The following is a 26,325-nucleotide window of genomic DNA, read 5'->3' on the forward strand; positions in this document are numbered from 1 at the left end:
TTTCCTCTCTCTCCCATCTTTTTCTCTTCTTTTTCTCTCTTCTCTATCTCCTCTCTTTCTCTCCTTTTTCTTTCTCTCTATCTCATTCTCCCCTTTCTCTCCTCTTTCCTCTTTCTCTCCTCTCTTTCTCTCCTCTCTTTCTCTCCTCTCTCTGTCTTTCTCTCCTTTCTTTCTCTCCTCTCTTTCTCCCCCTCTTTCTCTCCCATCTTTTTCTCTTCTTTTTCTCTCTTCTCTCTCTCTCCTCTCTTTTCTCTCTCCTTTTTCTTTCTCTGTCTCATTCTCCTCTTTCTCTCCTCTTTCCTCTCTTTCTCTCCTCTCTTTCTCTCCTCTCTTTTCTTTCTCTCCTCTCTTTCTCTCCTCTCTCTGTCTTTCTCTCCTTTCTTTCTCTCCTTTCTCTCACTCTTTCATTTTGAGGTGTTTCAGGTTTCCAGCTTGGTGATATATAGAATGCAGGATGCTGACACAGTATTGAAGCGTCGTCTGTGACTGTAACAAAACCACCTTCTTGTTGATATCACTGTGGGTTCAGGTCCTTTCATGAGAAATTCATCTGAATGAATGTGTCTCTCACCTCTTATGTGTTCAATTTGCAAGTGAATGATGGAGCTCAGATTGATCCGCCTTTGTAAAATATGACCGTTCCACCAGGGATTTTTTTTTAATGTAAGCTAATTAAAGTCGTGAGCAGAAGCATTGATGGACCTTCTGCAATTAAATGACATGTTTTTGGCGGTAAGGTATAGAGCCAGAACAGTGAACCTTCCCTCCTGAATGTGCCGCAGAAAAGATTCGATTTCACAGCTGCTGATTATAACATTGAGCTATAGAGAGTTCGCCATTAACCTGTATCTCAAAATCAGTTTTTAATTTCTCTACAGTAACACATTGTTGGTTTACCTTTGTACTTTTTAATCACTTATACCCGGCGGTCGGGTCGGGCAGAAACTAATGCACAAGTAGAATGTTGTTCTAAATTCCATATGAAGATGTCTTACAGCATCATTTAAAGGGGCGGGCGGTCAACTACCTGGACAACCACTTTATAAATGAAGTAGTCCTCATTCTGCAATAAAAAATAACAATCTCTCCTCCCATTCTATCGCCATTCCAGCGAAGTCCTCTGTGATTCACGTGGCATTATTATGCCACATGAGCCCTGCAGCCAATCATCAGCCACAGTATTCACATGGCATGACAAACCTTGGCCGACCCGGCAATGACATCACTGGAACTGCAACGGTGGACGGGTAGTTGACCACCCCTTTAAAGTGGATTTGTCATTAGATTTCACAATACAAACTGCATACCTTATTAAGTAGATCCCTTAGACCCGATGAGGCTGGTGTACTTACTATACAAAGCCATGTCAGAATGGCTCTGTAATATTAACCCCTTCACGACCTTTGACGCATACGCTGCGTCATGAAAGTCGGTGCCAATGCGACCTATGACGCAGCGTATGCGTCATGGAATGATCGCGTCCCTGCAGATCGGGTGAAAGGGTTAACTCCGATTTTACCCGATCTGCAGAGACAGGGGGAGTGGTGCTTCAGCCCAGGGGGGGTGGCTTCACCCCCCCGTGGCTACGATCGCTCTGATTGGCTGTTGAAAGTGAAACTGCCAATCAGAGCGATTTGTAATATTTCACCTAAAAAACTGGTGAAATATTACAATCCAGCCATGGCCGATGCTGCAATATCATCGGCCATGGCTGGAAATACTCAAGTGCCCCCCCCCACACCCACCGATCGCCCCCCCAGTCCTCCGTTATGGGGTCCGGTCCCCTCCGTCCGCCTGCCGGCTCCCCCGTCCTCCTGTCCGCTCCCTCCTTGCTCAGATCCCTCCCCCCCCTGTGCTCCGATCCACCCCCCCACCACCCCTTCATACTTACCGATCCTCCCGGTGTCCGGCCGTCTCCTCGCTGGGTGCCGCCATCTTGGAAAATGGCGGGCGCATGCTCAGTGCGCCCGCCGAATCTGCCAGTCGGCAGATTCCTTACAAGTACATTTTGATCGCTGTGGTAGGTTCTATCACAGCGATCAAAATAAAAAAAATAATAAATAACCCCCCCCCCTTTATCACCCCCATAGGGACAATAATAAAATAAAGAAAATTTTTTTTTTCTTTTTCCACTAGGGTTAGGGTTAGAACTAGGGTTAGAACTAGGGGTAGGGTTAGGGGTAGGGTTAGGGTTACGGATAGGGTTAGGGTTATGGCATGAGCACACAGAGCGGATCGGCCGCGGATCCGCAGCGGCTACGCAGCGGATCGGCAGCGGATCGGCCGCGGATCCGCGGCGGATCGGCCGCGGATCCGCAGCGGATTGGCCGCGGATCCGCAGCGGATTGGCCACGGATCCGCAGCGGATTGGCCGCTGCGAATTCGAAGCAGTTTTCCATCAGGTTTACAGTACCATGTACACCTAAGGAAAACCAAATCCGCTGTGCCCATGGTGCGGAAAATTCCGTGCAGAAACGCTGCGTTGTATTTTCCGCAGCATGTCAATTCTTTGTGCGGATTCCGCAGCGTTTTACACCTGTTCCTCAATAGGAATCCGCAGGTGAAATCCGCACAAAAAAACACTGGAAATCTGCTGTAAATCCGCAGGTAAAACGCAGTGCCTTTTACCTGCAGATTTTTCAAAAATCGTGCGGAAAAATCTCACACGAATCCGCAACGTGGGCACATAGCCTTAGGGTTAGGGTTGGAATTAGAGTTAGGGTTGGTATTAGGGCTAGGGTTTGAAATAGGGTTAAGATTAGGCTTGTGGTTAGGGTTACGGATAGGGTTAGGGGTGTGTTGGGGTTACAGTTGTGGTTAGGGTTGGGATTAGGGTTACGGTTGGGATTAGGGTTAGGATTAGGGTTGGAATTAGGGTTACGGGTGTGTTGCGGTTAGGGGTGTGTTAAGGTTAGGGTTGTGATTAGGGTTATGGCTACAGTTGGGATTAGGGTTAGGGGTGTGTTGGGGTTAGTGTTGAAGTTAGAATTGAGGGGTTTCCACTGTTTAGGCACATCAGGGGTCTCCAAACGCAACATGGCGCCACCATTGATTCCAGCCAATCTTGCGTTCAAAAAGTCAAATGGTGCTCCCGCCCTTCCAAGCCCCGACGTGCGCCCAAACAGTGGTTTACCCCCACATTTGGGGTACCAGCGTACTCAGGACAAACTGGGCAACAACTGTTGGGGTCCAATTTCTCCTGTTACGCTTGCAAAAATAAAAAATTACTTGCTAAATCATAATTTTTGAGGAAAGAACAATTATTTTTTATTTTCACGGCTCTGCGTTATAAACTTCTGTGAAGCACTTGGGGGTTGAAAGTGCTCACCACACATCTAGATTAGTTCCTTGGGGGTCTAGTTTCCAAAATGGGGTCACTTGTGGGGTGTTTCTACTGTTTAGGCACATCAGGGGCTCTGCAAATGCAATGTGATGCCCGCAGACCATTCCATCAAAGTCTGCATTTCAAAACGTCACTACTTCCCTTCCGAGCCCTGACGTGTGCCCAAACAGTGGTTTACCCCCACATATGGGGTATCAGCGTACTCACAACAAACTGGGCAACAAATATTGTGGTCCAAATTCTCCTGTTCCCCTTGTGAAAATAAAAAATTGCTTGCTAAAACATCTTTTTTGAGGAAAGAAAAATGATTTTTTATTTTCACGGCTCTGCGTTGTAAACTTCTGTGAAGCACTTGGGGATTGAAAGTGCTCACCACACATCTAGATTAGTTCCTTGGGGGGTCTAGTTTCCAAAATGGGGTCACTTGTGGGGGGTTTCTACTGTTTAGGCATATCAGGGGCTCTGCAAACGTAACATGATGCCCGCAGACCATTCCATCAAAGTCTGCATTCCAAAACGTCACTTCTTCCCTTCCGAGCCCCGGCATGTGCCCAAACAGTGGTTTACCCCCACATATGGGGTATCAGCGTACTCAGGAGAAACTGGACAACAACTTTTGGAGTCCAATTTCTCCTGTTACTCTTGCAAAAATAAAAAATTCTGGGCTAAAAAAATATTTTTGAGGAAAGGAAACACGTTTATTATTTTCACGGCTCTGCGTTATAAACTTCTGTGAAGCACTTGGGGGTTCAAAGTGCTCACCACACATCTAGATAAGTTCCCTTGGGGGTCTAGTTTCCAAAATGGAGTCACTTGTGGGGAGTTCCTACTGTTTAGGCACATCAGGGGCTCTGCAAACGCAACTTGACGCCCGCAGAGCATTCCATCAAAGTCTGCATTTCAAAACGTCACTACTTCCCTTCCGAACCCCGACGTGTGCCAAAACAATGGTTTACCCCCACATATGGGGTATCAGCGTACTCAGGAGAAACTGGACAACAACTTTTGGGGTCCAATTTCTCCTGTTACCCTTGGGAAAATAAAAACTTGTGGGCTAAAAAATCATTTTTGAGAAAAGAAAAATTATTTTTTATTTTCATGGCTCTGCGTTATAAACTTCTGTGAAGCACTTGGGGGTTCAAAGTGCTCACCACACATCTAGATTAGTTCCTTTGGAGGTCTAGTTTCCAAAATGGGGTCACTTGTGCTGGAGCTCCAATGTTTAGGCACACAGGGGCTCTCCAAACGCGACATGGTGTCCGCTAATGATTGGAGCTAATTTTCCATTCAAAAAGCCAAATGGCGTGCCTTCCCTTCCGAGCCCTGCCGTGCGCCCAAACAGTGGTTTACCCCCACATATGGGGTATCATCGTACTCAGGACAAACTGGACAACAACATTTGGGGTCCAATTTCTCCTATTATCCTTGGGAAAATAAAAAATTCTGGGCTAAAAATAATTTTTGAGGAAAGAAAAATTATTTTTTTATTTTCACGGCTCTGCGTTATAAACTTCTGTGAAGCACCTGGGGGTTGTAAGTGCTCACTATGCATCTAGATAAGTTCCTTGGGGGGTCTAGTTTCCAAAATGGGGTCACTTGTAGGGGAGCTCCAATGTTTAGGCACACAGGGGCTTTCCAAACGCGACGTGGTGTCCGCTAACGATGGAGATAATTTTTCATTCAAAAAGTCAAATGGCGCTCCTTCCCTTCCGAGCCTTACCATGTGCCCAAACAGTGGTTTACCCCCACATGTGAGGTATTGGTGTACTCAGGAGAAATTGCCCAACAAAATTTAGGATCCATTTTATCCTGTTGCCCATGTGAAAATGAAAAAATTGAGGCTAAAATAATTTTTTTGTGAAAAAAAAGTACTTTTTCATTTTTACGGATCAATTTGTGAAGCACCTGGGGGTTTAAAGTGCTCACTATGCTTCTAGATAAGTTCCTTGGGGGGTCTAGTTTCCAAAATGGGGTCACTTGTGGGGGAGCTCCAATGTTTAGGCACACGGGGGCTCTCCAAACGTGACATGGTGTCCGCTAAAGATTGGAGCCAATTTTTCATTGAAAAAGTCAAATGGCGCTCCTTCCCTTCCGAGCCCTGCCGTGCGCCCAAACAGTGGTTTACCCCCACATATGAGGTATCAGCGTACTCAGGACAAATTGGACAACAACGTCCGTGGTCCAGTTTCTCCTTTTACCCTTGGGAAAATAAAAAATTGTTGCTAAAAGATCATTTTTGTGACTAAAAAGTTAAATGTTCATTTTTTACTTCCATGTTGCTTCTGCTGCTGTGAAACACCTGAAGGGTTAATAAACTTCTTGAATGTGGTTTTGAGCACCTTGAGGGGTGCAGTTTTTAGAATGGTGTCACTTTTGGGTATTTTCAGCCATATAGAACCCTCAAACTGACTTCAAATGTGAGGTGGTCCCTAAAAAAAATGGTTTTGTAAATTTTGTTGTAAAAATGAGAAATCACTGGTCAAATTTTAACCCTTATAACTTCCTAGCAAAAAAAAAAATTGTTTCCAAAATTGTGCTGATGTAAAGTAGACATGTGGGAAACGTTATTTATTAACTATTTTGTGTCACATAACTCTCTGGTTTAACAGAATAAAAATTCAAAATGTGAAAATTGCGAAATTTTCAAATTTTCAAATTTTTTGCCAAATTTCCATTTTTTTCACAAATAAACTGAGAAATTATCGACCTAAATTTACCACTAACATGAAGCCCAATATGTCACGAAAAAACAATCTCAGAATCGCTAGGATCCGTTGAAGCGTTCCGGAGTTATTACCTCATAAAGGGACACTGGTCAGAATTGCAAAAAACGGCAAGGTCATTAAGGCCAAAATAGGCTGGGTCATGAAGGGGTTAAAATGCAAAATGTACGGTAACATCGGCCAGGAAAACTTTCATAAAAGTTTTAATACAGCCGTTAAGATATGGATTTTTCAAAGAAAGCGCACAATGTATGCCTGAGGTGTGGAATATGGTGACAAATCTGCTTTAAAGGGCTGCTGTGTATTAGTTTTGCTGGTAAATAAAGCCTACATTGCAATATTAAACATCTTAGACCCTGTGAGGCTGGTGTACTTACGATGCAAAGCCTTGTTATATTATCTGTAATATTTATCATGCTAACTATCTTTTTACATTTCTTGTAAATAAAGCCTGCATTGTTTTTTTTTTTCTTCATGTACGATTCTCACTTAGGTTTTTCATGTAGTCAGCGACTGAATCACTTTGCTTTCTTCTAGCACCCGGATGCTGGAGAATGCCCGGCAGAAGCTGCAGGATGAGCTGCTGAAAACGCAGAACAAATACCTCGAGGAGAAGAAGAAGAGAGAGCAGATCGATGCGTTGGTGAGACGTCTGCAGAAGAGAGTACTGCTGCTCAGCAAGGTAAAGTGCCGTGCCCCAGGAGGACGTGTGGGAAGCTGGGGGAATCGGTGACATTTTATTTCTGTAACCAAAAGCTATTCAAATCTTTTTTTTTTTTTTTTTTTTTTTTTTTTTTTTTTAAGATCTTACTCTTGAAGTGAGCGATCAAAAGAAGCTGAAATTTTTTGTATATTCAGTATTTTTTGGACTATAAGACGCGCTGGGCCATAAGACTCACCCCAAGTTTGGAGGAGGAAAATGGAGTGAAAAAAGAAATTTTAGTGTGAAAATGGGTGTGAGTGTTATAGTCCAAAATTGCCTATCCGGGCGGTGGAGCAGGGTCACGGGAGGCAGGGTCACCGCTGCAGGAAGCCAGCGGCTGGATTGAGGCGATCCTACGGGCCCTGGGCTGGGAGGAGAGGGCAGTGCGACGCAAGAGCCATTGATCTCTCATCGGTGGGTGTCAGATAAATGTTGTCTGTGGATGAAAGGGGCAGAGTTTCCACTGCGCACATTGATTGATGGGCCTCAGGAATACGGGGCGTATGTGCAGATTGAGATCGTGACTCGTCATTGAGCTGATACCTAAATCTGCGCGTGCCCTAACACCATTTTCCTGAAGCCCACTACTGGGAGATAAAACGCACATCGGGGACTCTGCTTCTGCGTCACACTGTCGACATCTTCCTGAAGCCCAACACCGAGAGATCAATGGCTCCTGTATTGCAACTCCCTCTCCTCCCAGCCCAGGGCCGGCTGCATCGCTCCACTCCTGCCGCCATTGGTTAGCTACATTTGGGAGTATAAGACGCATCATCCTCATTTTCCTCCGAAATTTGGGGAGGGAAGGGGTGCATCTTATAGTCCGAAAAAGACACACTTCTCACTTGCTAGTCTGTTTGCTATCATTTTCAAACAGTCACAGTTTTCTCTGCTGCAGATCTAGCAGTTCTCTGAATGCTGAGCTGTGTATGTCCCCGCACACAGTACTAATTGGCAGCTTTCTGTGTACACTATGCATAGGCAGAAAACTGCTAATCAGTGGTTAGACCAGGAGGCACAAGACACCTAGTCATCTACTGATAATCGACCGATTTTATTGAAACGGCAATACACAGCCTAGTGAGTGATACAGTGGGGCAAAAAAGTATTTAGTCATTCAGCAATAGTGCAAGTTCCACCACTTAAAAAGATGAGAGGCGTCTGTAATTTACATCATAGGTAGACCTCAACTATGGGAGACAAACTGAGAAAAAAAAATCCAGAAAATCACATTTTCTGTTTTTTTATCATTTTATTTGCATATTATGGTGGAAAATAAGTATTTGGTCAGAAACAAACAATCAAGATTTCTGGCTCTCACAGACCTGTAACTTCTTCTTTAAGAGTCTCCTCTTTCCTCCACTCATTACCTGTAGTAATGGCACCTGTTTAAACTTGTTATCAGTATAAAAACACACCTGTGCACACCCTCAAACAGTCCGACTCCAAACTCCACTATGGTGAAGACCAAAGAGCTGTCAAAGGACACCAGAAACAAAACTAGCCCTGCACCAGGCTGGGAAGACTGAATCTGCAATAGCCAACCAGCTTGGAGTGAAGAAATCAACAGTGGGAGCAATAATTAGAAAATGGAAGACATTCAAGACCACTGATAATCTCCCTCGATCTGGGGCTCCACGCAAAATCCCACCCCGTGGGGTCAGAATGATCACAAGAACGGTGAGCAAAAATCCCAGAACCACGCGGGGGGACCTAGTGAATGAACTGCAGAGAGCTGGGGCCAATGTAACAAGGCCTACCATAAGTAACACACTACGCCACCATGGACTCAGATCCTGCAGTGCCAGACGTGTCCCACTGCTTAAGCCAGTACATGTCCGGGCCCGTCTGAAGTTTGCTAGAGAGCATTTGGATGATCCAGAGGAGTTTTGGGAGAATGTCCTATGGTCTGATGAAACCAAACTGGAACTGTTTGGTAGAAACACAACTTGTCGTGTTTGGAGGAAAAAGAATACTGAGTTGCATCCATCAAACACCATACCTACTGTAAAGCATGGTGGTGGAAACATCATGCTTTGGGGCTGTTTCTCTGCAAAGGGGCCAGGACGACTGATCCGGGTACATGAAAGAATGAATGGGGCCATGTATCGTGAGATTTTGAGTGCAAACCTCCTTCCATCAGCAAGGGCATTGAAGATGAAACGTGGCTGGGTCTTTCAACATGACAATGATCCAAAGCACACCGCCAGGGCAACGAAGGAGTGGCTTCGTAAGAAGCATTTCAAGGTCCTGGAGTGGCCTAGCCAGTCTCCAGATCTCAACCCTATAGAAAACCTTTGGAGGGAGTTGAAAGTCCGTGTTGCCAAGCGAAAAGCCAAAAATATCACTGCTCTAGAGGAGATCTGCATGGAGGAATGGGCCAACATACCAACAACAGTGTGTGGCAACCTTGTGAAGACTTACAGAAAACGTTTGACCTCTGTCATTGCCAACAAAGGATATATTACAAAGTATTGAGATGAAATTTTGTTTCTGACCAAATACTTATTTTCCACCATAATATGCAAATAAAATGTTAAAAAAAACAGACAATGTGATTTTCTGGATTTTTTTTTCTCAGTTTGTCTCCCATAGTTGAGGTCTACCTATGATGTAAATTACAGACGCCTCTCATCTTTTTAAGTGGTGGAACTTGCACTATTGCTGACTGACTAAATACTTTTTTGCCCCACTGTATATCGCTGGAATTGGGGTCTCTGCCCCTACACAGTGCTTCTCTCAGATTACATAGCAAAAAAAACCTGCTGACGGATTCCCTTAAATATTTTCGGTCTTCAGTAGATTTTTGTGAGCTCCAATAAATTTGTTCCAGGATTGCGGAGATGCCGAACAAGAAGTTTTCTCCTGATTCCAGGACACAGCGCTTTATGCAAATGGCAATATACAGGCCGGCTATGGGAATGAATAGAGAAATGACTTGTTATAGAGGCATCACCAAGAAAGATGCAGAGGGAAGAATAATTGAGATACAAGTGATTTCCATCGCCGACTGCTGCATTACATCGGGCAAATCCGCAGCATAATAATAAAATCACAGTGATAATATTCTTACTACATGGAGTGCAGGGTAACTGTGGGGTCGGAGGCGTCGTATTTATGGAGGGTGGAGCGGACGGCAGATTGTGCCCGGTTATCCCACATTATTGTGAGCTTTACTGTCCACAGCAGAAAACTGATGCAAATGGAGACATTTAACAGGACTACATCCTTTGTTTATTATTATTATACAGATTAGCAAAAGATTGTGTTTTGTTTTCTGGAAGAAAAAAGGAAACAACAAAGTGATGTATCCGTCCGCCCTAAACTGCAGTGTTTTAACTGTTGGTGTTTTTTTGTTTAAGGATTAAATAGCGGAGCAGACTGCGTTTTTTGCATCCTGTATCAAAACGGATATGTGCCCATGTATGTATCTAACAGGGGCCCATGTGCCGTACGTTTCTCCCATTGTATTCCATGTAGCTACATTTTTTTTTTTTTTACAGTACAAACGAATACGTCAAGTAGATCACAAAAATGTGGTGTGAAACAGGCCTTATTCTCCCCTGACTGAGGGTCTTAATATCTGCATTGGTGGCAGAGAGCTTTTCTATGATGTCTTAAAGGAATCTGTCCTGTAGAAGAACAGTCGGATCCATTAGAGGCCGCCTCTCAGCCAATCAGCACCGTTACATGTATCGCTATTATCTCTATCACTCTCTGTCTCTTCCTCTGTTTTTGTGTCTCTCTCTCTGTCTCTCCAGATCCCCCTCTCTTTCTGTCTTTCTCTCCACCTCTAGCCCTTTTCTCTGCTCATCGCTGGCTTTCTCTTTCTTTCTGTCACTCTTTTTGCACTTGTGTCTCTTTCCGTCAGTGTTTGTCTCTCACTTTTTTAGGCTCCATTTCTCATATATATATATATATGTATATATATATATATATATATATATATATGTGTATATATATATATATATATATATATATATATATATATATATATATATATATATATATATATATATATAATATAAATTTCCCCCTCTCCTTTTTGTCTGTCTCCCTCCCTCCTTCTCTTTGTGCACTTATCTCTATCCCTCTCCGTCTGTCACTTTCTTTTCCTCTCTCGTTATGTACAGTATATATATATATATATATATATATATATATATATATATATATATATATATATATATATATATATATATATATACATACATACATACATACAGGGGTTGGACAAAATAATGGAAACACCTGGAAATATCAACAAAAGTTAGTTTAATCTGGTGTAGGTCCACCTTTTGCGGCGATTACAGCCTCAATTCTCCGAGGTATGGATTCATACAAGGTGTGAATTGTTTCCAAAAGGAATTTTAGCCCATTCTGCAGGTAAAACACCCTCCAGTTCTTTGAGCGACGATGGCGGCGGAAATCAATGTCTAACTTGAATCTCTAAAATCGACCATAAATACTCAATAATGTTGAGGTCTGGGGATTGTGGGGGCCAGATGAGATGCTCCACTTCATTAGAGTGTTCCTCGTGCCATGCTTTAACGATTCTAGCTGTATGAATTGGTGCATTATCATCCTGAAAGATGGTGTTCCCCTCCGGGAACAGTGCTTGAACCATTGGATGCACTTGGTCGCCCAAAATGCCTAAATAATCTCGGCTGTTAATTCTTCCATGAAGGGATATCATTGGCCCGGCGGATCTCCACGACATAGCACCCCAGATCATCACAGAACCTCCGCCATGTTTTACGGTTGGGAGAAGGCTGTCTGGATGGAATGCTTCTTTCAGCTGTCTCCAAACGTACACTCGGCCGGAGGTCGGAAATAGGGTAAACGATAATTCTCCTGAGAATATCACATGTTTCCACTGCTCGAGGGACCAATTCTGGAGGTTTCTACACCACTCTAAACGCTTGGAAACATTTGTCATTGAGAGCAGCAGTTTTCTAATTGCAGCTCTTCCGTGGAATCGAGATTTGTGCAGCTCCTGACGAACAGTTTTCGTGGAAACTGGGTTCTGTAGGTGTTCATTGAGCTCAGCAGTGATTTTCGGAGCCGTTATCTTGCGATCCTCTCTCAGAATTCGCTTTAGAGTCCGACGGTCTCTCTGTCACCTTTGACTTTCGGCTGGACCTGTGCTTTGCTGCGGACATTTTTCCTTCTTTTTCAAACGCAGTCATTGCTTTGGAGACAGTACCTCTTGCTACGCCAAGCATTTGGGCATGTTCTGTTACACTAGCGCCTGCCATACGAGCACCAACAATTTGGCCTCTTTGAAAATCCGAGAGGTCTGCCATTGGTATCAGGTTCTCATCAATGTTCTTACAATCATGCAAAACAAACAGTTAATTTACATACACATATCACTTAACACAAATAATCAACTACAAAACATTACCATATGTCACGGTTTGCATGTTTATCACATGTTCGAAGATTATGATGCCAAAACACTAGGTGTTTCCATTATTTTGACCAACCCGTGTGTATATGTGTACATGTATATATGCGTGTGTGTGTATATATATATATATATATATATATATATATATATATATATATATATATATATATATATATATATATATATATATATATATATACTGTGTGTGTGTGTGTATATATATATATATATATATATATATATATATATATATATTTTTTTTTATATATATATTTTATCCCTCTTCTTTTCTTTGCCTGTCTCCCTCCCTCTTTCTTTTTATCTTTTTACCTCTCACTTTGCCGCTGTCTCGCTCTTTTAGCCTCCTCTATTTTTTTTTTCTTTTTCTTTCTCTATCACTGTCGTTGTGCATTTGAGTCTTTCCTTCTCTCTCTTTCACGTTTTTTCTTTCTCTTTTTTATAGATCCCTCTTTTGTGTGTCCATTTCCCTCTATCGCTCTCTTTCTTCCTATTTCTCTCTTTCTTGGTTTCACCCTCTCTTTCTCTTTGTCTCTGTCTCCCTTTCTCTTTCTTTCTCCCTCTTTCTTTTTTTCTATCTCTCTTTTTCTGTCTCTATTTCCCTCTCTTTCTCTTTGTCTCTTTCTCCCTCCCTCTTTAGCTGTCTTTTTTTCTCTTTTGTCTCCTCTCTACTTTTCTCTGAACATATCTCCATTTTCAAATTTTTTTCCCCCCTCTGTCTGCGTCTTTTTCATTTTGTCTGCCTCTATCCCTTTCTCTCTTTCCGTGTGTCTCCCTTTCTCCCTTTTCTTTATCTGTCACTCTTGCTTTCTCACTTTTCCTCTTTGTGTTTCTAATTCTCTCATGGTCTCTTTTTTTTTATGTGTCTTCTCTTTTCTTTCTCTCTTATTCTCTCTCTTTGCCTGTCTTTCAGTCTCTGTCACTGTCTTTTTCTCTCCGTCTCTCTCATTCCCTTCCTCAGTGTATCAGTGTATCTCTGTCTCTCCATCTTTACCTACAATTCTACAATTACATTCTTCAAAGATTTCTTTGGTCCATAATGGGTGAGACCCCAAAAATGCCTGACAAGTCTGATCTCCGTCCCTGATGTAATCAGGAGTCTCTGGCTATCTCCACCGAAACGTCTCCTGTCATGTAATCGTCCACATATCGCAGATATTCTGCTGATGGGAGAAAATAATGAATGATCAGACTTTCTTAATTAGCTGCAGAGATTCATCACACACATGCTTCTCCGCGCTTCCTTTGTGTGCCGGTGTCAGAGCCGCCATAACAAATGATAACTTCTTTTAGGGTTAGGAAGAATAGATCAGTTCTAGAATCCCACGGCAGTGATTCTTCACAGTACGCACTGCCCCATGGATTTTAGGGGAAGCGAGGTGTACGAGCGAGACATTTCCACCAAGGCCGACTGCGCCCGAGTGATGGATCTCCGATTATGGAGTAGGAAGTGTATAACATTTGTCATTCTCTTCCTTGGATGAGGCCTGCTGTAAGATTGTCACTGCGGAGGTATTGTGGCTTGTCACTAGTTATTAGTGATATATGGGATGACGCACCCCCTGTGAATACGAGGCGGCTGGCAGTGACAGCCACAGGCGGTGATATCAGACACTTTACTGTAATGACTTTTCTTTGGGGTTGGCGGGGGGCATATTTTACCATACTTTTTTTACTCTTCTGCATTAGTAGCTTTATGGGAAATAAGTGAACGTACATCAGTGTATGGATGAACTCTTCTGTCCTTACACAATGTAATCGGGCCATCTATTCAGGGGACCTGTAATCTTGCAATGCCATAGGAAGTCTTGTGAAAGCGTACGTGCAGTGCTATCATGGTATAATGGTCCCTTCCTACGAGGAAATTGGACTAATGTTCTCTTCTTCATCCCATGGGCCGATGTGAAACTAGAACTCACGGTGTACCCTGTTAAGGCTCCCCAACCTGTCGATTTCAGCAGAATCAACCTACCATCTAATGTGTATGGTGGCTTCATGACTCCTTCGACGGACGGTGTCGGAGAAGGTTGAGGATCTGTTGAATTTCAACTGACAAAACGGAGGAGTCTGACAGCGGCTTTCTCACACAGAACCCAGGAGCGCTCTGCCGAGCCGGACATGCCTGTATATCGAAGAGTCGGGAGAGATGACTGTCAGCCGAATCATCGTTGACCGACACCTATCTAATGTGCATGGAAGCCTTTAGAGAACTGTAGCTTCCCAACAGCAAAAGAAATGTATGAAGCCTTATCAACTTCTAAAGTATAAAACAGGGACTCTTGAAGTTTCAAAAGTGTGGGCAAATGTCCCAGGTAGAGTTGAGCGAATATGTTCGGAATCGGTCTCCGAATGTGAATTTACCATATTCGTGCCATATTGGTACCCTATTCGTGCCCAATTCATGTTCGACAATCGATTCCGAACATATTCGGACATTTCTACTCCCATTGACTACAATGACGTTCGGCTGTGTTCGGTGAATTTTGCAAATACAATATTTGCCGCCAATCGTAATTGGAAACAAATTTTTTAAAATTTGCTGAACTCTAGTCCCAGGCACTGTCCAATCCTCCTGGAAAGCGCTCTCTTCTGTACATGTTTTGGGTGTGGTGGATGACATGCATGGACAAATTCTGGAAGGCAAAAAAAAAAAGTTTGGTAGCCGTTCATTTTGGACCTATACAGCTCCCCACTGCCTGGAGTTTACGACAACTCTTCATCCTTCTGGAGGAGAGCTAATTTGCATAGATTTTTCCAATGCATAATTACCTGTATGTAAAGGTCGGTCATCAGATAGCAACAATCATATTAATGATCGCTCTGCGCATAAGGGAGTGCTGTCAGTGTGTCTAACCAGGCTATTAAAAGACCACCGATCGGGGCCAACACTCTTAGTTCACATAGACCATTCGAGAGAAACGGACTGCTCTTTTTCTCAGGTGTCACACTAGGTGCTTCCTTTTTGTTCTCTTCCTTTTTCATTGAAATAATAAAAAAAAGCCCATGGACACTTCACACAAGGGTGGATGGAGCTTTTCGGTCTCATTCAGACGTCCGTTACATTTTTGTACACATAAAATGGTCTTGAATTTCATCAGTTTGATCCATGTGTCAGTTTTTAACATTGGAGTTTGGTCAGAATTTGATCAGTTTTTCTCACATGAAAAATGAATAAGATTTCTCAATTTTCTCTTATCAAAAAGTCCAAGGAAAACAGACAGCACACAGATGACGTCCATGTGCTGTCCAATTTTTTTTCACGGACACATAGATTTGCATTAGGGAGCTTTATCCAAGACTCTGTAGCCCAGGTTATGTGTCTTCATTCTGTATTACCATTTGATCTTGGAACACAAAAGCACAAAATAATGCCCCTATTTTTCTTCCCTTCACGTATTTTTTTTGGATCAAGATCTTACACTTATCTGTGATTTTGTGCCGACAACTCAGTCCACAAAGATACACGGAGGTGTAAACAGCCCCATAGACAATAATGGGTACAAGATTTATTTGTGAGAAACACAGAACATGTACATGAAAAACTGCTGTCTGGATGAACCCTTAGGTCTGCATATACCAGATAGATCCCTTCTAGAGAGCCGGTTCCCCGCCGGGAGATTTGCTGCCTGTGTATTTGGCTCTCGGAGAATTGACATGTCTTCTGTGTAAATGTAGATTTGATTTCAGGTTGTACGGTCTCCTTTAAATCTTGAATTTTAATTTTTTTTTTCCTGCGGGGTCTTGAGATGGCGAATTAGGTGAATATTGATTAAAGTAGACTGATTGTTTGAAACGATTGTATTTCTAAGGTGTCTTTGAGACAATCAATACTAATCATATAAGTGACTTGCTACAGCCCGAAGCGGCAGAGCTCCCTGCAAGGAAGCGCTCCGTGATTAAACTGTTTTGTGAATGTCAGACACACACATCTCATGATGTCTCCTCCTCACACCGGGATGATGAGCTCCGCAGCCTTCTGTCTCCTAATAAGCTGACACCTTCCCGTTTCCTCTTTCAGCGCATGATCAATATATGATGCCGGCTATTAGATTTCTGTGAAAGAGTGAAGATCTGGGTAAATTATAAAAGCCATAAATATCAGTTTATCTACTAATGACGAGATACTCGGTTATTTTTATAATCTCTCATATAGCCACTCCACCAATTATGTTTATGGGGTCTGAAACTTTGGAAAACGAAGCTTTATTTACGATCTTAGATTCACTTTTTTCTGGGGACTAGTGGGGTTCACCGCACTGATCCTACTGATAAGCTATCAATATCTTTAAGTAGACAACTTAGTTAAGGTTAATCTTAGGACAGGTCATCGATATCATTAAGTAGACAACCCAGTTAAGGTTAACCTTATGATAGGTCATCAATATTAAATCTGTGGAGGTCCGACACTTGAGATCCCCACTGATCAGCTGTTGCCAGCTCCAGTAGCAGCCAGATGTAAATAGTTATACAGAGTGGAACACGACCTGGGTACCCCATATCAGCATCTTATTTAAATGAAAAGCCGATCTGTGGGGGTGCTGTGTGTCGGCGGACCCCCACCTATCTAATATTAATGACCTATCTAGTGGATTACTAAAAAAAATGGTGACATGCTGTGATCAGGTCTTCAGTAATCCACCACTTGTTTCTAGCAGAAAACAAATATATAATATGAAATTACACTCTACAAACTGCTTGTTTGATTCAATAACTGTTTTGGGATTTTTGACGCAAAAATAAAGCCATCTAGAGCACTGTCTGGTATATCGTAGCCCGTTGGGACACCCTTCTAAAGGGAATCTGTCAGCAGAATTCCCCCCACACACCAAACTATTTATATGCTCATATAGCTCTTTGAAAGACAAGCCCAGCAATACCTTTATGTGGCCAGTCCCTTCCTCAGTTACCGAGAAATCGCGGTTAACTCGACATTCAAATGAGGATGTCAATCTGAAGCCTCTGTCACTCCAGATCTATTTTCCTCGTAATGTAGCCTTCTCCTTCTTGACTGACAGCCGCTATGTTGTGTGACGTCGAGAATCAGAGCTGTGAATCATGCAAGATTAGGTAGCATAGAGCTGGAGTGACAGAGGCTTCGGATCTACCATAGCTTTTCAGTTTAATTTGCATATCAATTCAAACACTGATTTCTCAGTAATGGATAAGGCAAAGGAGACAGTTAAGAAGGGGTATGCGGCACTGGGCAGGGTTTAGAGCTGGAGTGGCAGAGGCTTCAGGTCTACAATAGCTCTTCAGCCTCGTTTGCATATTAATTCAACGCTGATTTCTCATGGACTGTCCATGAAAAGATATTGCTGGAATTTTCTTTGTAATACTTAAATGCACATATAAATAGTTTGGGGTGTGAAATCCTGCTGATAATTTGTTTTGGCGCAGTGGAGTTTGTGGCTGTCATGACTGTAATTAACGGAAGCCATGATGGTAGCATGAATAAAGCTTTTGGTGAGATCGGACTATGTGGCTGAATTCACACAGATATATGTGATGGAAAATGGCTGCAGAAATTTTCCAGAAAACCTTGTGACCATTGGCCATCACCAGTCAATATGGCTTGGCCGTCTACGTTCAGTGGCACTCTTGGGGCGAATGCTTATGGTGATGGTGGTGTTCATTCGAGTCACGAGCCCCATGGTCAGGACAGAACTTGTGGACGTGAAATAAACGAGAAAATACAATTGTGTTTTGGCCCTTAGAACACCAATCATAATATTAAAACCAATTTTGTTAATTTTGGGCTTTTCCGATGAGTTTTTACTGAATATGCAAGTGAACAAAAATCACAGCAAGCGCTAGTTTCTTCCATGTTCTAATCATTGGGCTCACAAAAATAAATTGGGTCCCATACGAATCATCTGTGTAGCATCTAGTTTTTACGGATACGTTGCCATTATTAATATAGTAAACTCTATTTGATCATGTACATGTAGATGTTGATGTATAATAACTGGTATCACATTGACGTAAAAAACGATGACAATATGAATGAAAATCATCTGAGTTTTCTGGGTGAAAATTGGACGATATATTTTTTTTTTTAACTTTTTTTTTTTAACTAAGTCCAACTTGGACAAGGGCTAGCCCCTCTCATCAAGTCAGCGTTACTCAGATTGGCCAGAAAATCTTTGCCGGTTATGGAACGTCACAACTTACGGAAAAAGCTCTACTTTTAAAACCTCACGACGAGAACTGAAATTGTGCCGTCTGTTCAGTCTCCAGAATAAAAGAACTGATCTGTACTCGTACGTTTTATTAGTTTACATTTGTGAATCACTAAAGGACCATTTTCTAAAATCACAAACTCTTTTAAACCTTTTTTTTTTCCTTAAAACTCACAATAGGCAATAGCAGATCCTTAGAGGATTAGGGGTATGACTTTTATGACTTTCTCCCTTCTCCCCACTGTTTGCCAAAAACAAAGACCTGTATCACTTTGTCTCTTTTCGAATCCGCTAACTTTTCTCTAGCGGCTGCATGAAGACAAAACCTTTTGAATGCTCCACTTTTATTTTTACTTTCACCTGTGACTGGGAAGCGTCTGCTTTTTTTTCTCTTTTTTTTTAACATTTCTTTTATGTATTGTTTAGAGATTACCGAATACAAATCTCAAATTTATCTTAATCTTATCAAGAAGAGAGACGAGATCTGAAATCAAACACTTTTTCTCTTAAAAGAACAGAAACTGTCTCACTGCGCACTCGGAGAGCCAAGACTTCCTGAGCAGCGATATTGTTTTTTTGAATGTGAATACCAGGGTAAAGAACAAAAGATTAATACAAAAATCTCTGTCTTTTTTTACCCCCCTTCCGTTTGTGCTCAGAATGGAGCCGCTGCGCCTCTCCTCACACTTCTAATATTGGTTTTCTTTTTGTGACAGATAAAACCGTAGGTTTACGAAAGCAATTTTTACAGTAATAAGAAACTGGAATCATTATACATCACTGCTGACCCCGGAGTTAATAGTCTGTGTCAACTTTCAACAAGTTTGAAATTAGAATACCTTCTTGTCATTTCTTAATTTGACTTTTTTTTTTTCTTGAGAAAATGGTAAAAAGAAATGTCTTGTTGGTTACACTGAGCTAAGGGAGTGCTGCAGTCCTTCATCAATATCTAGCTAAGGAGAAGACAAAAGCACCAATGTGGGTGCAAAAATCCAGATACACTGACAATCTGATACCAAAATAAAAGTAGCTAAAAGGGAAACAACACGTCCATCAATAAAATCTTCAAAAAATTTTTTATTTTAGGCCCAGGGTACATGACGTTTCGGCTCTCACACTGAAGCTTTCTCCTTCTTCTTGAAGGATGTGCTACCTCCATTTTTTGCGACTTGTCAATCCATCCATCTATCCCCAGTATGTGTCTACCTGTCCATTTATTCATCTAGCTCATGTCTGTCTGTCTACCCATTCATCTACAGCATCTTTTCATCCATTCGTCCACCTTTCGGCCCGTCCATCTTTCTATGAACATCATATCTGTTATTAAAGGGAACCTGTCCCCCCCAGGCGTTTGAAACTAAAAGAGCCACCTTGTGCAGCAGTAATGCTGCATTCTGACATGGTGGCTCTTTAGTTATTGGTGCTGTAACTGCAGAAATAATCCGTTTTGTAATTAGTCCCAAATACCTTTCTTCAGTCCTGGAGGCAGGCGTTTCCTCCCCTGCTGCAGACGCCACACAGCCGTCACTCAAATCTTCTTGGCGCCGCCTCCTCAGCGCTGTTTTGAAAGGAGCCGGCGCCTGCGCTCTTTTCTCCTGCCTTGGGCAGGCGCAGTGAGCGCTTGCCCGTCCTCTGTCCTCATATGCAGTCTAGCTGACTGCGCCTGTGCGGCCGCCCTACCTGTGAATCCCAGCCCCGCAGTGTCTTCTGATTTATTCTCACTGCGGTGCTGGGATTCACAGGCAGGGCGGCCGCACAGGCGCAGTCAGCTAGACTGCATATGAGGACAGAGGACGGGCAGCGCTCACTGCGCCTGCCCAAGGCAGGAGAAAAGAGCGCAGGCGCCGGCTCATTTCAAAACAGCGGAGAGGAGGCGGCGCCCGGCGCCAAGAAGATTTGAGTGATGGCTGTGTGGCGTCTGCAGCAGGGGGGGGGGGGGGAACGCCTGCCTCCAGGACTGAAGAAAGGTACTTGGGACTAATTACAAAATGGATTATTTCTGCAGTTACAGCACCAATAACTAAAGAGCCACCTTGTTAGAATGCAGCATTACTGCTGCACAAGGTGGCTCTTTTAGTTTCAAACGCCTGGGGGGGTGACCGGTTCCCTTTAACTTTTAGAGCACTTTTTATTTCATCTTAGACGCCACTCCGTTACTTAGCCGGGGGCTTAGGGGCCCCTCTATTCTTGATAACCAGCCTTGCTGAAGCTGACAGCTGAGGGTTCCAGCCCAGAGCTGTCAGTTTTGTTTGGCTGGTTATCAAAAATACAGTGGAACCCACCCTGTGTTTTTTTTAAATTAAATATTTACAGTGCAGGCGCCAGCTGATGCATACTCGCATCAGCTGCCGCCTGCTTTCACTGTAGTGAGTGGCAGCAGGAGTAGGCTTGTGGGAATAGTAGTCCCATCAACTGACACCAGTGACCGGAGGTAATTTTTTTTTTTTTACCTCCGATCACAGCTGCGGGAACACGCTGTCATTTGACAGTGTGAGAGCCGTGGCTCTCTGACCCACGTTAATGATTTTACTGCCAATCAGAGGCAGTGTTTGCCACGCTGCACATGACAGTGAATGGGGTTGGGGTACTGTTGTGGTACCCAAACCAAACTTTTTTTTAAACTGTTCGGCCTGATCCAAACATCCAGGGGTTCACCCATCACTAGTGATGAAGAGGTAATGGCTGATAGACATTCTGGGATTTTGGACAGCAGAGTGTTGATGTCTTGGAACAGAGAGGAAGATTTGAGTGTCATCAGCTTGTTAGAGGCTCTGGAAGTCATAGGACTTTCAGTTGTCTCTGGCCGCAGTTATAGATGGAGAAGAGTAGTGGTCCTAGGACAGAGACTTGAGGAACAATAACAGAGAGGGTGGGATGAAGAGATAGTTTGGGAATGGGAGATGCTAAATATGTATTTAAGGAGGTATGAGGATATCCAGGAGAGAGCAAGGTCTTTGACGCTAAGGGAATAGAGAGTTTGTAGTTTGGGGGAGTGGTTGACTCTGTCCTAGTCTACACAGTAAAGCTGACAAGTGACCTGGAGAGAAATGGGAAATGTTAACCAATTGTGTGTTTGTTTAGTGGCCATTGTGAAGATGAAATATTTAATGTTTTTAGTTTTGTATATTTAGTTTAACTTTGTAAGAAAGCGGAATGAAATAATCCTCTCTTTTTCTGATCATTCCTTGCCTCCAGTTTACTATTGGAATTTGCTTTTTGTCATACGGAACGATCCTCTCCTGTCTTTGATCCCTACATTCGATGAATGTAATATTTGCTTAATGAAGTAATTGTCTAAGAGCGCTCCACAGTCTGAAACGCACAACCTTCAATTGCATTGTGTCTCACGCTCTCAAAGAGGACAATTAAAAATATCGCGGTTATATTAAGCAAATGGAAATCGCTCGCTGTAACGGTTTCCCTTGCTCTTATCCTCCAGTACAAATTGCAAGTAGTTTTTCTGGTTTTTCAAGTGTCTGAAATGCAAATATTGGAAAGAAAATGATAGCATACTTTACAATCAAAGTGAATGGGATCTCCACTTGAATTGTTTTTGTTGAGATGCATTGATCTCGTTTCGCCGAGTCGGGCACAAGCCGTGATTACATACATATCCTCGGGCTTCTGTAAAATAAACAAGACGTTTCTAGAAAAAAAAATTTTCTTTCTTGTAAATTTATTATAACACAATGGAAAATGCTCAAGTGATTATTATTTTCTCTCAGCAAACTCATCACTTGGGGGAAGAAAAGGAGAAAAACGTCTCAGTGCGGAGAAATAGGAGATGGGCAATGCTGCAGCAACGATGCGAAACGCAACTGATAACTTAGGCTGTTATGGTCACGATATCATAGGAAATGAAATTACAGGGGCCGTCTCATCTTTATTCAGATAGTCAAAATACTGCAAAAATAAGTCAGGTCAACCAACTGCAAATTACCGACTGTTTGCATGTACCGTTATCAACCTAGATTTTAGCATTAATAAAAGGTAGTATGAGCATAATCAACAGACAATATATATATATATATATAGATATATATATATATATATATATATATATATATATATATATATATATATATATATATATATATATATATATATTGTACCTTTTTTAAGATGTAAGGGAATCTGTCTTCGAGTTTTTACATAGTATAGGGACACAGACACTGATTCCAGGGATGTGTTGTAGTTTTGATAAAAATCAGTTTGATCAGCATGAGATCGTCACATGAGGAAACCTGCTGCCATCTAGTCCTCCATATTTGAGCTCTGTATAGCCCTGCCCCCACCACTGATTCACAGCTTTCTGCCTATGCACAGTGCACACAGAAAACTGCCAATCAGTGGTGTGGGCGGGATTATGCAGAGCTCAGCATTCAGAGAGTTGTTTATAAAACATGGATTTAAGCAAACCTACAGCAAGCAGTCCAGGAAGTGATACATCGCTGGAATCAGGGTCTCTGTCCCTACACCATACTGCTTTCAGATAAAGTAGCAAAGCCTGGTGACAGATTCACTTTAAAGGAGTTTATCAAGACGTTCATTTTGATCACGCATCCTTAGAATAGGTCATCAACATCCGCATTTGAGAGTCACTCCCCCCACCAGCACCATTCTTTCGCCCATTGAAGGGGCCGGTAGTAGAACAGATCCAGTATATTGTGTAGTGTGCGTGAGTAGTTCTTTAGGTGTTCTCCCATATAAGTGAATAGTAGAGAGCTTGCAGTACCAATCATGGCCACTGCACAGCATACGGTGCTGTTCCTCTTCCTCGCCCCTTTAATAAGCTATTGGGGTCTTATATTAGTTTTCATTATTAAAGTCCCGGTAACACCTATTAAGCATGTTCAGTAAATTTCACTGCAAAATGCCACATGTTGTCTTATCGCATTGACCAGTGTGTAACCAGAAGGTATAGGGACATACAGTTGCTGTTTTCCTTAAAGGAACAGTCCAGGCAAAGCTGATACATAGCATAGGACCTAGTGCCAGGGACTCAAAAAAAAACCAAAAAACTTAAAGAACTCCAAAGAGAGGATCCAAACCATCTGCCCCAATAGTAAAGTGAGTGGTGGTCATTTTCACCTCATTAATTGTCTATGGTACTGAAAAAACCTGAATGAAATGGGAGGACAGACATGTGACCATCACTCTTCTCAACTCCTTCTCACTACAATCATGCAATTGGGAGGAATGGAGAATTCGGGACCTCTGTCCAGTAAGGAGACAGTGAAAAATTCACATTACATCTGCCAATTAAATTATATTTTTTTCACCCTAAACTTGTTGCTTGACTTATGTGATTTAACACCCCATCCCCCACCTTGGGTGAAAGGGGTTAACCCACCCAACCTGTAAGTGATGTGTGCGCCCGCTCAGGAGTCTGGCATTGGGACTTCTGGTCTTTGCCTCTTACCTTTCGCGAGGCTGACATTATTTTTGTGTCATGTTTTTCCCGGCTCAGGTTTCCACATACAGGGCGGAGAAATGACCTTTTTGTGAAATTATTAGCATGCTGACCTTGTCAGAGATATCAGTGCATTAACGGGAGTCTTGGCAGCGAGCGCCTTGCATGTATGAGCAGCAACATCTAGAAAAGCAATTTCAGAAAATGTAATGAAATCAAAACAAAAAAAATGCCTTTTTTCTTTTCTGACGGGAAGATGTTTATAAAGATAGGCTTTATGTAAGTGTGCTGTGGAGGAAGTAACGCATACTTATACCCCACTGATGCCACCCCCGTTCTCTACATTAGATGATGGGGGGCCTTTTAGGTCGCGTACGACCATTATGTAACTATTGAGTAAGGAATACCTTGCAAGTTCAGGATTAGTGTTATTTAAACTAGACAGTAATAAAATTGTAGAATTACAGTATCTGATGCTGGATGATAAATTTGGGGCAATTTTGACCTTTATTTTACTTTTATACCAAAAATTAGCGAGTTTGCACCTTATTCTCTGTTTTTCAGCACTTTTAAAGTTTTTGTCATTTTAATTTTTCCTGAAGAACTTTGCTGATCCAGATGTTTTGGTCTTGTAATTTTTGCCAAATTTTGCAATTTTTTTTCAGTGGTGAATCTAACTCCAGTCCCTGCCTGGAGTAAGGTTTCTGGAGAAGTTCTCAAATTGGCCTTTTTTTTTTCAAAATGTAATGTTCTTTATGCAAATCTGGTCTTGTTACTAAGTGGACGTGGTATTCAAGAGGATACTCATAGGAGCACACCCTTTTGGCTAATAAGTCCATGGAGTTATATATAGGGGAAAGTAGGCCATAGCTGAGGAACGGAGAGGCGCAGAAGCAAAAGAAAAACAGCGTCGGATTCAGGAGAACAGCGCCATGTAAACTAAGTAACCAATGACATATATATGGCAAGTGACAGGTTCTTCTTTTAGTAGAATCAATGTATCCTTGAGAAAATGAAGCTTCAATTCCAGTATTTTATATAAGGCCGAACGAGTCTTAATGTTTGGGATCTTATGTGTATCACTTCGTAGAAGGCATCTTGCCCCGTTCGCTATGTTTTACCTACTTAAATATGTAATCTGTAGTTACCGCAAAATTACTTTCCACCCAGTGACTATACTTTGATTTAACAATTTTGTTTCTTTTATGTCCGGCATAAATTATCCAGCCTTTTACAACATGAGCTCAGTATTTTTCTATTACCCTTTCTGTATGGCGGTCTATCCCTCCCACTCACCGTTCTGGTCTGGTGGGCGACAGGAGGCAGCATTTAGAGACCTCCTAAGAAGATCCTGTGTACCATGCCATCCTAGCAGATTGCCGCATGGATTTGCTAAGGATTAAAGTTAATTAAAGAACTGTTCTTTTTCTTTTATTTGCCACTATCTGTCAGCTATTTACATGCTAATGTTCGGCCTGCCATGGAGAATAAGAGAGGTGTCAGCTATGGGCATATTATCATACCAGGAGACAGCGGAAAATAATGAGATGAGCAATTTATTTCAGGGTGGAAGAAATGGGAATATAAAAAAAGAAAAAAAATCTCAATTGAAAGTCTGTTGCTCGGTAGTTTGTGTGTTTTTTGTTGTGTGTGATCCAAGTGAAAATAATTCACTCCATTAAGGCTGAATAATAAACTGCGCGGAGTAATGCATTATACGCTGACAAATCACAGCCGAGCCCAGGAAGGCTGTATACACACAGGGTATGAAATAATAATGCACAGGGGACGGGGGAGCCGCTTCTGATTGTAATTCTGCAGTAAATAAAGTTACATCTCTTATTTATATGTGCACGGGTCACGACTGACCCAGTGCAGTGGACTAGCAGAGATACCCGCCGCTTATAATCTCATCCCGTGGTCAACTGATTGGACCTGTGTACCGTTCATGGAAGTTTCCATTACTATCCCAGTTATTTAAATACTTAAAGTGTAAACATTCTTATTTTATTTTTTTTGCATAAATTGATAGTACTCGTGAAAATAAACAACTTTGTAATATGTCGTATCAGAAAAACCTGCTTATTTCTCCTCCAGCACTGATTATTCACCCTGAAAATTCTCAGTTTGCTTGTAAAATGTGTTCTCAGCTAAGACACATTCTTACATTCCTGAGATAGGAGATGACGGTTGGTGCTCATAAAGTTCTATGTAGATGGGGGTGGGAGTACCTCTGCCTCTAGCTCCTCCCCTCCCTCTAGATATTAGATGACAGTTGGTGCTCATAAAGTTCTATCTAGAGGAAGGGGGGAGCTAGAGGCAGAGCTCCTCCCTCTAGATAGAACTTTATGAGCACCAACTGTCATCTATCTACAGTGAGGAGGAGGAGCTCTGCATCTAGCTCCTCCCCTCCCTCTAGATAGAACTTTATGAGCATCAACTGTCATCTTCTATCTAGAGGGAGGGGAGGAGCTAGATGCAGAGCTCCTCCCCTCACTGTAGATAGAAGATGACAGTTGATGCTCATAAAGTT

General features: G+C 42.3%; 1 protein-coding gene across 1 annotated transcript in view; it reads left to right on the top strand.

The window, feature by feature from the left end:
- The window catches only part of MAD1L1 (mitotic arrest deficient 1 like 1), a 696,770-nt gene that overhangs the window by 153,380 nt on the left and 517,065 nt on the right, over positions 1 to 26,325 (top strand). Inside the window, exon 11 of the mRNA XM_077274781.1 lies at positions 6,604 to 6,748. Coding sequence (XP_077130896.1) covers positions 6,604 to 6,748 — 145 coding nt within the window. The remainder of the gene's footprint in view (positions 1 to 6,603; positions 6,749 to 26,325) is intronic.

Source organism: Ranitomeya variabilis, chromosome 7, assembly GCF_051348905.1.
Source record: "Ranitomeya variabilis isolate aRanVar5 chromosome 7, aRanVar5.hap1, whole genome shotgun sequence".
NCBI lineage: Eukaryota > Metazoa > Chordata > Amphibia > Anura > Dendrobatidae > Ranitomeya > Ranitomeya variabilis.